Below are 13,788 nucleotides of genomic sequence, written 5' to 3' on the forward strand. Positions count from 1 at the left end.
ATAAGTATCTATACATATATATATATATAAGAAAGATTGTAAAATTCACAAAAATCGTTAAAATCCACGAAGGTTGTTTAAATAATTTTAAGATTAACGAAATATATATGGGTAAAAATTGGAATATGCATAAATGGAATGTTTTATCGACCGATGAAAATATTTCGATACAAGTGATATATTCTCATACTTTCATAAACCAGATTTTTTTTTGTAAACGAGTTTTTACAATTTATTTTTAATCTTTAAATAGATACGTTTATTTTCTAATAAAAAAAAGAAACAAATATGTATATGTATATGTATATATGTAGATCTTCTCTTACCACGAAGGTAAATGCAGAGTAAAGTATACTTTTTAGTAATACGTAAAAGATGATAGGATCGACAGCTGGTGCCATCGGGTGAATGGTTAAAATATTAACGAAACCTTTCAAATCATTCGAGTAACTTAGCTGTCATGACGATAAAGTTTGTTTACATGGCAATTGAGTCCTCGAGTTCTCTATCAAATCATATTATTACTACTGCAATAGCACGTGCCGGTAATCGAACTTAGTAAATAACAGTTCTTGCTTTCGTAGCTTGTGTTTCTTCTGTCATCGAAAATTATATCATAAACGAGACGAGAGAAGTTTTTCGTTTTTCTTTCCTTTCTCTATAAATGAAGAAATAAAATTAAACGGAAATTATAAAAAGTTCAATGATTCCCATTCGACTTCCGACCGCCATTTCTCACACCGAGTCGATAGACTGGAAAAGATACAACAACGGTGAGGAGGAAGAAGATGAAGAGGAAAGGTATAAATACGAGGAAGAGGAGGATTTTATCGAAGTTGAATATCAACCTACGGCCGTCCCAATTACACGCGAAATTCTACAAAAAATTCAACAAGAATTGGGTTTAATTCAATTATGTTGGCCCGAGAAGGATATTAGAAAAGACGTATACTTGTCAACTTTGCCAGATAGTTATTGTAGTGTCAATGATAAGGAAAGGTTATTGCTTTTGTATGCTGAGAATTTTCGAAGACAATTCCATACTAAATACAAGGATAGAAAGCCTATTTTATTGGCATGTGAAAATGAATGTGGCGTGCAGGTAAGAACAATGATTATTATTATTATTATTATTATTATTATTATTATTATTATTATTATTATTATTATTATATTATTATTATTATTATTATTATTATTATTATTATTATTATTATTATTATTATTATTATTATTAAACGAAATATCCAATAAATATGGAACATGATTTTTATGACTATCTTGATGACACCCAAACAATGTCGTTTATTAATTTATATCATCTGCAAATTTTATACATATTATATATATATATATATATATATTTCGTATTTCACAAATATCCTTAATATGATATAATTACAGTTTTCTTTGTTTGTTTTTTTTTCTTTTTTTTTTTTTTTACGGTATATATCCCGATTTTAATTTTTCTTAATCGAAAGATATCAAATCTTTCGATTCAATATATTTCAAATCTACTATTAAATTCACGCACAATTCCTCGTCGTCGTCGTTGTCACTATCATTGCCATCATTGAATTTGATACTTACGATCTTTCGATATATCCTCGTAACATATTAGCACGCATAAATTCTTCACAAATTACAATTTGTAATTATTGAAAGCATCAAATTGCAACGATTCGAACAGTTTTTGTATTGTAAAGATTAATCGTCACTCCTCCTCTATTATAATCGTATCATTGATTAAACTGTAGAAAATGAAACTTTCAATCGATCAAACTACGATATTACGATGGAATACTATATAAAGGATATAATATGTATTAAATTATCGTAAATACTAAAATTTGATGACTTTTTTCTTAGCGTATTAACACTAGATTTACCAACTTCAATCACAATGAAACTTTTTTCATTTTTAATTTCATTGCAAAGTTTTTCAAGGCAGTATGCCTTTTTTATTATTATGTGCGCGTGTGTACATACAATGTGTGTGTATGTATATATATATATATATATATATATATATATATATATATATATATTATTGTATTAGTTATAGATAAGTGGAAAATATTTTAGGGGTGACATCAACATATCAAAACAATAAGTGAAGTTCACATAAACGTATGTCCTATTTGACTTTGTTTTCGTGTAATAAGAAATTATTGTATTGCAATATTTGTTTCGTTAAATGGATGAAGCTCGATGAATTGAAAGAATTGAACGAAATTTCTAAAAAATCTGAAAAAGTTCTAAACATATGGAGAGCGTAAAAAGATAGTCATTTGTAAGACGTTTGCGGGTTTGTATTCTTGAAAAGGAATTCGAATAGGATATATGTTTATATAAATTCTTTTTATTGTTTAAATGTCATCTCTAAAATATTTCCCACTTATATTTTGGAACGCTCTGTATGTTTATGTGTGTATGGATGTGTATGTCATATGCATACATACATATACTATATATAGTAGTAAATCTAGTGTTAAAGGTGGCATTGAAAATTTCAAATTAATATTTTCGAATTAATGTATATATATATATATATATATATATATATTCATTAAATTATTCGCATTCAGTCTTTGCGCCTTCATAATAAAGAATTTGTATTGTGATAAGACGAAAACTGTGTATTTTTTAAAAGGATCGAAATATGTAATGATTGTTTCGTAAAAAGAAAAAGAAAAGAAACCAACAAAAGAGAAAAAACAATCGAGTACAATATAATTCTTACGCAAAAATGTATCATTTGTGTTCGCATATTACGGTAAAAAAAGAATCTTATAATACTGAGCAAAAGTGTTTCATAATTTGATCATCTTAAAAATCTTCATTGGATTTTAATCTCCATTGGGGGAAAAAAAAAGAAAACGATAATGGAACATATATACAGTGTTATACGAGGATCTACTGTAAATCACAAGATTGATGCGTGCAAAGTTTCAAATGGAGGAAGCCATATGCGAGTCAAAAGAATCCTCTTTTGAATCAGGATACGATAGACTCGATAGACGATTTAAAGGAAAGAAAATGGCAATCGAATGAAAATCTTTTCCGTTTCATTGTCGGATTAAAGGATCGGTAAAAAATCGTGCGACACGTGTTTTATTATTCTTCGGTGTATTCTTTCGATAAATACTTTCGACTCGTCGTACAAAGGCATTCTCCATATAAAAATTAAAAAGTGTTCATAAATAAAATTATTGTTATTATTTAAAATCTGCTGAAAGTCGCGTTGAAAGGCGGGCACGCATGTTTACGTGCGCTCGCGCGCGCGCGTGTGTGTGTGTGTGTATATATATATAAGATGACGAGGAATGTTTATACGTGTGTTCTCGATATATTATAACGTATATATCCTCTCTAATATTCTCTTTCTTTCTCTCTTTTTCTATCTTGCTATCTCTCTTTGTCACTTACATGCTCGTTACTTCTCTCTCATATCTTTGTAATTCAACTAACGGAAATATGTAACCGTGTTTATTAGTTTATAGGAATCTTTTCTATTACATCCGAGCATTCCTCTCCTCTCTTTCTCTCTACAATCTAAATAATAAAAATAAACTTCGCTATACATTTATTCATACATACTTTAAACGTTCTACAATACAATGGCATGCACTTTTTCTTCGCGTGCGAGTGCATGGTCACAGTCTTATTTACATGTGCCGCCCATTATACAACGACACTTTTTTCACTTTGGTTTCTTCTTATTTATCGTGTATGTACATATGTATGCACGGACGCGCGCGCATGCTCGTGTGTTTATATAGTGTGTATATTTTTATTTTTATTTTCTTTTAATTTCATTTTTTCTATAAATACACTTCGTCGCTCGCAAGATCGCCGGCTTCTGTTATTCAATTATCGAAAAAAGAGCGATCGAGTCTAATATTAAAAATTTGATTGATCATCGTTAAGAGAAAACATATACATATATATATATATATATATATATATATATATATATACACATGTATATTCATTTATTTTTTTTACGTATTTTTAATTAAAAGAGAAAAAGAAAAATACAAGGGAAAAAAACAAAAAAGAATATAGAACGATCTTGCACGTGACGATGTGGTGCGAAAATATGAAACAAATTCACAAAGTGGTGTGTTTTAAAGGATAACGATAACGACGAAGACGACGACGACGACGATAACGACGGCGACGAAGATAATAATCATAAAAATGAACGATGACAATAATAATGACAATAATGATAATGATGACGATGACGATGACAATAATATCGCTTTTCTTGTGCAGAAATTTGTGTCTACGAGTATAAGACGAAGTACACTGCCATATCCGGAACTGTACACGTGGCAGGGATGCGCAAAATTTGTTAGCGACTACATAAGTTACGAGCCACTTGGCAAGGAGGATCTCGTATTGGTAAGAAAAATCTGAAAAACACTTTAACTGTTTTTTCTTTCTTTTTTTTTGTTTCCTTTTCTTTTTCTTGTCTTTTTTTCTCTTTTTTTCTTTTTTTATTAATAAAAAGCTACGTAAGCGCGAATAACGATTCCGCCGAGCGATGCGAGATCCCCTTCGTGCCTCTGGTCTCTTTTTCTCTTCTTTTTCTTTAACAAATTTTTTCTCTTTCTCGCCGAGACGGCAAATATATCTATATATATATATATATATATATGTCTGTATGTGTATATATATATAAACATAGTTTATTTTATTAACGAACTTAAAATGAATAGTAGTAAAAGAAAAAAAAAAGAAAAAGAAAAGAAAAAAACCCGTTAACAAAACGAGAGGTAGAATCGTTGCGAGAACGCTCGCTACAAAAATCATGTGTTTGTCCATAGATTCGAAAAAGTAACAACTTTTTTATTTTATATATATATATATAGTTTTGCATCGAAAGATTGTAGGTTGTCAGAAATCGTTACGACGAGCCTCGACGAAAACGATCGATTTGCAAAAATCATCTCTCTCTCTCTCTCTCTCCTTTTTGTTTGTTTGTTCTTTTTATATATATATATATATTTTTTTATCTACTTCGAGAAGTCATTCACAGTTAGTTCTCTTAATTTGGAAGAGAGCAAGGATTTTTCTTTCTCTCTTTCTTGCACCCTCACGTAGAACGCATGTAAAACTTACATGTTAAGCGAACGATAAACAATAGATCGATCGATAATACTTTGTCTAGAGAATCGATATATCATATTAAATCTTAATTACAACAGTCCATATTCAGGAAATTTGGTATATTCTCTTATTTACAATCTTTCGATAGAAAGGGAATAAACGGATCATATTACGATCTAGATGTATTTTGATTTCGGTCCGATTATCTAAGGGAAAGGTAACTAAGTGGAGAAACGAGCGTGTAGTAGTGCACATTTAATTATTCGAAAGACGGATCGTTAACAATAAGAACAAAAGGAAAAAAAACGAACGGCGTTTATATCGTGTTAGGAGCCTCCTCCAAGCGTTATATATATATATAAGAAAAAAAAAAAAAAAAAAAAAACGGAAAAAGAAAATAACAAAACCAAAGAAGAGGAAAAAAGAAAAAGAAAAGGTACGCAAGTCGAAGGAGTTTAAAAGCGCAGGAAAAAGAAGCGTCGCGTGACGGAGCGCGACCGAGGAGAGAATATTAAGAACAGAGAAAAGAATTTACGTCGCCTCGAGGATCTTTGGCGATCGCGTTACGCTTCTTGGATAGGCCGAGAGAGGAGCAGAAGGGAAAAGGAGGATGAGGTAGAGCGAGAGAGAACGTGCGATAGTAAATCGAGAGATTCACGAAGCGAGTCCGCGCGCGCCATCGCCCGTTTGTCCTTGACACCCGTCCTTTCGTATAGAGCGCGCGTGTCTTCTTTTCTTTCCTCTCTCTCTTTCTTTATCTTTTTAACATTTTCTCTATCTCTCTGCCGTCTCCTGTCTCTTCACCACCACCTCCTCCTCGTCCCTTTCTTCCTCCTCCTCCCATCCTTCTTTCGGCCTTTTTTTTTGTTTTCGCGTTTCTTCCGAAAACGAACAGAGTGTTACAACATGGTGTACATAGAGAGAGAGAGAGAGAGAGAGAGAGAGAGAGAGAGAGAGAGAGAGAGAGAGAGAGAGAGAGAGAGAGAGAGAGAGAGAGAGAGAGGGAGAGAGAAAAAGCAGAACAAGAGTGTACGTACGTGGCTTGTTCGCTTCATAAAAAAAAAAACGAAGAAAAAGAAAAGGTTGCGTACAAGGGAATAAGGAGGAGGTCTGGTACAAAGTATCATAAGGACGTAAGTAGAAAGAAACGTAAAGGAGAAGGAGGAGGAGGAGGAGAAAGATGATGATGATGGTGTCAGGGAAGAAAGGCAAGCGAGGTGGTTTATATTTGTTTCGTTTCGTTTCGTTTCGTTCTGTCTTTCCGACTGCTTGCGCCACGCTCGGCGACCGGCGTTCCTCCTCGTGGTGCAGCAATAATAACGTTTCCCGCGCGTACTTCGGATTGGCTGGTGTGTCGTGTGCGGTCGCGAAGAGAAGAGAAGAAGAGAAGAGAAGAGAGGAGAGGAGCGGAGGAGCAGCAACGTGTCGAGCCGTTTTACTCGCGCTAGTGCCGCTGTGTGACGAAGGGGGTGGTGGTGGTGGTGGTGGCGGAGGATGGTGGTGGTGGAGGAGGCAAGAAGAAGAAGAAGAAGAGGAGGGGGAAAGAGGAGGAGGAGGAGGAGGAGGCGCAGCTCGTGGTGGTTCTCGTTGTGCCGTTCTGCCGCCGCCGCCGCCGCCGCCGACGTCGCCGGAGTAGTGGGGCAGAGGGACCGGCCGACCGAGTTGTTTCATTCATAAAAAAGTTCTTTATTACTCTCTGTGAGCGCATGTGCTATTCCACGGAGGAGGACCTCCCCCGAGCCAGCGTAACCACGTTTACACATGGCATTATTTACTACCGAGCGAGACACGAATCGTCGGCACACGCCGCTGCAACGGTGCGGTGTACGGAACTCTCTCTCTCTCTCTCTCTCTCTTTCTCTCTTTTATTCTCTCCCTTTTTCATCTTATTTCATTTGGACGACTCTTTGTGTCTTTCTTCTTTTCCTGTCTACCTTTGTTTCTGTCTCTCTCTCTCTCTCTCTCTCTCTCTCTTCCCCTTTATTTTTTTTCTTTTCTTTTTCTATATTATATACTTCTCCGATTACGTTCTCTCGTTCGTTTCAACCGCTCGCAGAGAAGCCGCGAGCTATCGGCGCGCGAGGGCTTATCGTCGCCGTTCGCCGAATGGGACTTCGCGGAATAGAAGCTGGAATCCGTCCTTCTTCGTCTCTTTGCCAACGCGCGTCCGACACCCTCCTCCCCCCACCCACCGTCCCCTCCCCACCTCGTGTCACCCTCCATCGCGGTCCCCGTTCGCGTTCTACTCGATTCGTCGCGCGCGCTCGCGTCCTTTACACGCTCCTACTCTCCCTCTCTTTCTTTCCCTCGCGCTATCCCTCCCCCTCCCTCTCATTCTCTCTCTCTCTCTCTCTCTCTCCCTCCCCCTACACACTCAATGCACGCACACGCACAAACGCACACACATACATTCTTTCTTAAGATTATATATTTAGCATCACAGAGTGCCGCGCTCTCGCCTACTTTCTGCTATGCTTTAAACTAGGCGATTTCTTTCTACACGCCTTCAATTTGTCCAAGAGATATTTAAATTGCAAGACCTGAAGCCTCGTGACGGAGGGTTCAGAACATCTATCCAGCCACCTAAGGAACTTTTCGGCGTGCTCGATCGCCTCCTCGGAACTGCGTGGCACGTCCTCTGCGACGGAATCGATTCCTTCCTCCTCATGGTTAAAACCGCGCCTCGCCTTCTCCAAGTCGTTGTTGTTATTATTGTTGTTGTTGTTGTTGTTGTTGTTGTTGTGGTGGTGGTGGGAATTGTGGGAAAGAACATTATCGAGAAGGGCCTTAGCTCTGCTCGGTGATCTTCTGGGAGCCGTATTATTGGCAGCGATAGGCGTCGGCGTTTGCGTAGACGCGAGCAATGGAAAGCTGCACTGCTTGTACCATTGCCAAAACCACGAGCCGTCTTGTTGATTGATACTTGGATTAAATGTAGCCGACTGTTGTCCCAGGAGTTGTTGTTGCTGCGTTAGCCACAGCCATAGGGCATCGTCGATCCTCTTGTTATTGCTTGCGGTAGACGAGCTGCCGCAGATACCGGGCCCAGTAGCAACGTTCTCCTTTTTCGCCTTTGTACGCTGTTGTACGCTGATGCCGCAGATACCGCTACCGCTGCTACCAACGTTATCATTGGTTTTTCTTGGGGAAGCAGGAACGGGAGTCGAGGGTGCCTCCGCAGCTGGTGGTAAAATCTTCCTCGTGCAAGATTTGGCGACGGAGTCCATCTGCGCGGGAGCTATCGCAGAGATGCTGTGCCTTTTGCCGCTGTTATTGCTGCTAACACCACTGAGACCACCGCTAATAACCCCGACGCCGCCGTTACATCCAGCGAGCATATTGGTTGCGGTGCTCTTTGTGTATTGCAGTCCATTCTCGACGAGGCCGACGGTACTACCGTGCGAAAGACCCGCCGCCGTCATTCCAAGGAGATTTTTTGCCAGGCTACCGGTTGCCCCTGACAAAAGGCCTAGTTGCTGAAGGAGCAACGAACTGTTTTCTGGCCTCATATTGGCCATGCTAGTCATCAGCCCGACGTAATCTATCTTGTGTTTGTTGTCAGGCTGATGTTGGGACTGTTTGCCGTCGTTCATGTCGAGGCAAATGTCGTTGGTTAAGAACGCCGAACTACCGGTGGCCGTCATCGACGTTTGTTGATCCAGTTTCGGCCTTTTAGCGCACGGGCTCTCGTCCTCGCTGGAAACATTGGCTGATCCACCAGCGGGTATGTTTCCAGGATTAATATTGTTCGTGCCGGAGGACGAGGCCGGCGAGTGTACTTCGCTGTCCGGCGTCGAGGAATTCCTTGCCATTCCTCGTATCTTGTGTTCGGATTTGCACCATCCACGGAGAGTCGACTCCGGTACCCCAATGTCTCTCGCTACAGAGGCTTTGCTCTCGCCCTCGTGGACCCTCTGTATCGCTTCCATCTTCTCAGACGCCGAGAGCGCGCGTAGCGGCCGTTTACCCGGTCTCGCTGAATCCCCCCTCATCGGAACAAGATGCTATTTACTTGCGGAAAGATGAGAACGGTCGTTCTTTTTTTCTTTTAAATTTTTTTTTTACGCGTCCTTCTATGATACGATGTTAAAAATAATCGACCAGGATATATCTATTCGTCACTTTGCCTATCTCACTTTGCCTAGCACCGATCACTAACGATTTCACCACTATGATCACACGCCTATATCTCGTCGTGTCCTTTTCGAGCTTACTTACCGTTAGAAACTACGAACGATATAGCAAATCACTCGAATACGAAATGTGCCACCGATCTGATGCGATTCGTTTTCGTCGTATATATATTATATATATGCAAGCGCATAAAACAGTTTGAACAATCGGATCGTCGTTTTTTCTATTATGGCACGAGGAATTGAGAATATCGCGTCGTCCTTGAAAATATACGATGTTCTCGCATCGAACTGCGACGCTCAACTGCTCTGCCGGTCGACCACCGTCGGGGTATTCTTAACGTCGCCGCTCCTCCCCCCACTTCTCTACTCTCTTCCACGCCGCGCCTCTCTTACCCCTCCACAGGCTTCCCCTCCCCTTTGACCGACCTCTTCCTCCTCCGCCAACTCCTCCCTTACCGCTTCTACCCCTTCCCCCTCCTCAGGCTCTATCTCTCTCTCTCTCTCTCTCTCCTTCTCTCTCTCTCCCTTTCTCGCACGCTCTCTCGGCATCGCTGACGCTTGCTCGTCCAACACCGAACCTTCCCTCTCCCGATCCCTCCACTCCTCTCGGCAAACCCGTATCGCGAACCGCGCGGCGTTTCTCCGACGTCGTCGTCGTCGTCGTCGTCGTCGTCGCCGTCGCCGCCACCGTCGTCGTCGTCGTCGTCGTCGTCGTTGTCGTAGTCGTCGTTCGCTTTCCTCCGCAACCCCTCCACAACCCTCCACTACTCCTTCGTCCGTCCATCCGTCCGTCCCTCCCTCCCTCCCTCCGTCCGTCCGTCCGTCCGTCCCTCCCTCCCTCCCCCCTTCCTCCCTCTATCCATCCGTCGAAGACGAAACGACGCTCTCATCGTCCCTCGCGGCTTCTCCGTTGTCCGCTAACGAGCCACCTCCGAGAAACGTCCTTGATAAGAACCCTTCGAAGATCACTATTTTCCCGAAAAACGAGCTTCAACTTTCTCTCTAGCAACCCCTCTTTTCTCTATCCCGTTCTTATACGATATAATTGAAAAAAAAGAAAAATAGATTGCGCGCATATAATTAATCGGTTCACGACCACCCCATGTCGGATATCCTTGCGCGTGTCACAACCGAAGGTCGTGAATGCTCGACATCCGCCATTTTCGTCTATACTCGATCTGAAATGTAGTATTGATATTGTTCTCACGTGTTGGTGTCGGTGTTGGGGGATTAATAAGCGCTAAAAGGATGCCTCGAAAAATTGACGAGAGACAACATTATAGTTATGATTTAGTTTGTAAGAAACTTTCAAATTGAAAATGTATGATCCTCGTTACGATGAAAGAAGAAAATATCGTATTATATTAACGCTTTTTTTTCTTTTTTTGTTTTATTTTATTTTTCATTCATGCAGATATTGAAAAACATTATCAACAACCAGATGGTGTAGCTAATGCTTTTTATTTCAATAAAACATTGTTGATTGATTTAGAAATAGAACGTAGCATATATAAATCAATAATTTTTTTCTCTCATATGTATTACATATATATTTGTTAATAATTTGTATATGTATAATTCGTACTTTACATTAAGATTCTTTTTACATGTTCTCGGTGAACCGATTAATAACCTCTGAAAGTATCTTTCGGAAAATCGATAAAAGACAACATTGTAGGGATAAAATAGAAATTTTCGGACTAAAAATATTTTCACATCGCAACAATGAGAATTAAAATACGATCTTATAACACTATCTTATTTTCCAACATGCGGAGATGTTTAAAAAATCATGGACAAACTGGGAGTACAGATTATGTTGTTTATTTTAATAACAAATTTCTGGTTGATACAAAAATAGAATATAACACATCTGAATTAGTGACTTATTTTTCTCACATGCATTATATATATATATATATCATACATATATATATATGTGTGTGTATATATATATATATATATAACAAACATATATATATATATATATATATATTTGTTATATATATTTGTCAACAACATATTATGTATAATTCAACGAAGTTTGTCCTTTATATTGAGATTGTTCTCACGTGTTGTCGGTGAGCTGATTAATAAGCGCTAAAGGATACCTCGGAGAATTGAGAAAGGCAACATTGTAGAGATGAAATCGAACCTCTTAAACTAAAAATGTTTGTACTTCGTAACAATGGAGGATACGAATACGAATTTTATATCATTGCTTTTTTTTAATACTTATGCAGATATTTATTGAAAAAAATATTAACATACGAACAATGTAGATTGTTTCTTTATTATTATTTTTTTTTTTTACATCAATAACAAATTTCCTTTTGACATAAAAATAAAATCTAACGAATCAACAAATTGTATTATAAATTTTTTATACGTATTTTATCAATAACACAAATTATAATTCAATACAAAATTTGTACTTTATTAATCGCCTATAGTACTTAAGTACGTGTTTTTTTTTTTTTTTTATTTCAATAAACCGATGAATAATTTATCGTTCATGGAGTAGTTGATTCGTTAACCATTAGTTGCGCGATAGACCGAAGGAAATTTTTGGAAAAATAAATATATTCGAAGAGTCGAAAGTCCGAGCGATAACGGGAGCAAGAGTAAGAGGCGTACAACCTTTGGAAAAGCCTTAAATTTGCAGGCTGGAGGCGAAGTGCGGAGCTCTCTTCTCTTTGCTTCTACCGCCCGCAGCCACCGTCCCCGTGGGAGAACCGGATTTACGAGCGCGGCCTAAAATCCGCTCCGTAGGAGCGTTCGTCGGAGTTACACCGCGGTAAGGAACACTAGGTAATTCGCTGGTAAATTTACCGGTTCGCTCGTTCGCTCTTCGATGTTGTAAATACGCGCCCTGTATTTCCCTCTCTCTTTCTCTCTCTTTTCTCCCCACCTTTTCACACGCGTCGCTTAATTTTTTGCATCGGAGAAAGGAGACGACGAGGACGACGCCCTACTCCCGATAATTATCGCTCGCTCGCATACCGATTTTCAGAGTTCCACTTTTCTGGAAAGAAAGTGTAGCGCTGAGGTCAGAAAGTTTTTCACAACTACTCTTCGCGTCTCCCTCTTTCTTTCGGTCTCTTCAGAGACAACTTTTATAACACGAAAATAATTTTCATTTCTTTTTTCTTCAAAAGAAAAAAAAAGATTGAACGTACACGTAATTCTTTGTCCCTCTCTCTCTCTCCCTTCATCTTTCTTTCTCAGCGTCCTTGAAAAATTAATAATCGCTATTCGTATCTTTAATTATCTAATAAGTACTTTATTCGTAGAAAAGAAATTTGTCGTAAAGGGTAGCAGCTGATTATAAATAATATTAATAACGATATCAGCAGTAGTCCACTTCCGTTCCTCTTTTTTTTATTATTACGTTGGCTCTCTCGTAGCCGATCTAAATATAGAATCGTCGGATGCGAAAATATCATCTTTCGAAAATGTGAAGACGTACGAGAAAGAAATTCGCAACGATAGCGGATATACCTTATCGACGGGTTTGGTTTCGAGGACCGGTGCGACTATTAACGAATTGAGCTGCGTGCGTGCGTGCGTGCGTGCGTGAGAAAGATGGACGGAGAAAAAGGGTCGAGAGAGAGAGAGAGAGAGAAAGAGAGAGAGACGATGATAGGTCGGAGGGAAACAGGCGTCGCGGAGGGTAAGAGGAGGCAAAATCGATCGACGCATCCTGTGTGTGTACGACGACCCGTACTTTGAGCGCCGCCAAGAAGACGGCAGTAAACGCGTGTCCCTCTTCCTTCGTCTTCTTCTTCTTCTTCTTCTTCTGCTTCTTCTTCTTCTTCTTCTCCTCCACCTTCTTCTCCTCCTCCTCCTCCTCGAACGTTCCTCGAGCAAGCCGGTAACCCGTACAATTAATTTTCACCTGCCTTCCTTCGTGAGACAAGCTTTCGCGGAAGGATGTGCGACGAACGGCACACGTGCGCTTCTCTCTCTCTCTCTCTCTCTCTCTCTCTCTCTCTCTTTTTCTTTCTTTCTTTCTATCTATCTTTCTTTCTTTCTCTCTCTTTCCTTCCCCTCTTTGCTCGGTATGAGTTGTCCTTACGTGTACGCGTGATGCTACGTGCCGCAATAATACTAACCGTGAACCATGAACGGCGATCTTAACGGTCATTGTTTCGTCGTCGTCGTCGTCGTCGTCGTCGTCGTCGGCCTCGTCGGCGGACCATAAATTGGCAATGGGATCGATCTCTTTCTTAGGAGTTGAAGAACGAATTAATGACTAATTTATTTAAATTTATCTATTTTCACTTTTCATACGAATTATACGATAGAAATCGCTGTCGTGTTATGTTGGTACTCGAAAAATATTCTATTACGAATGTTTTAAGGACGATCCCATATATAGTCTTGAAGTGTAATAAGTTGGCGCCAACTTTACGATCATCGTCTTCGATAAGAAACGTCCGTTGATCCCAATCAGTGATGTCTACAAATTCATATTTGTCGTATAGAAGTAATCCCTATTAAATGCGATTTATTTGCGTACCGTTATTATGAG

At 39.2% G+C, this 13,788-nt stretch overlaps 2 protein-coding genes across 3 annotated transcripts in view; one reads left to right on the plus strand and one right to left on the minus strand.

Moving 5' to 3' along the window:
• Positions 1 to 86: 86 nt before the first annotated feature.
• LOC118442452 (dynein regulatory complex subunit 7-like) overlaps positions 87 to 13,788 on the plus strand; it is a 73,257-nt gene continuing 59,555 nt past the window's right edge. For both annotated transcript variants that reach the window (XM_085664002.1, XM_035868092.2), the window contains exons 1-2: positions 87 to 1,102; positions 4,282 to 4,410. In XM_085664002.1, the coding sequence (XP_085520128.1) occupies positions 704 to 1,102; positions 4,282 to 4,410 (528 nt within the window). In that variant the 5' untranslated portion in view covers positions 87 to 703. The remainder of the gene's footprint in view (positions 1,103 to 4,281; positions 4,411 to 13,788) is intronic.
• On the minus strand, positions 2,578 to 9,645 carry dan (protein distal antenna). The gene has a single exon (XM_035868115.2). The coding sequence runs from the start codon at positions 9,108 to 9,110 to the stop codon at positions 7,578 to 7,580; it is 1,533 nt and encodes a 510-aa protein (XP_035724008.1). The 5' UTR covers positions 9,111 to 9,645; the 3' UTR covers positions 2,578 to 7,577.

This window comes from Vespa mandarinia, chromosome 24 (assembly GCF_050613455.1).
Source record: "Vespa mandarinia isolate Hongniang chromosome 24, ASM5061345v1, whole genome shotgun sequence".
Classification (NCBI taxonomy): Eukaryota; Metazoa; Arthropoda; class Insecta; order Hymenoptera; family Vespidae; genus Vespa; species Vespa mandarinia.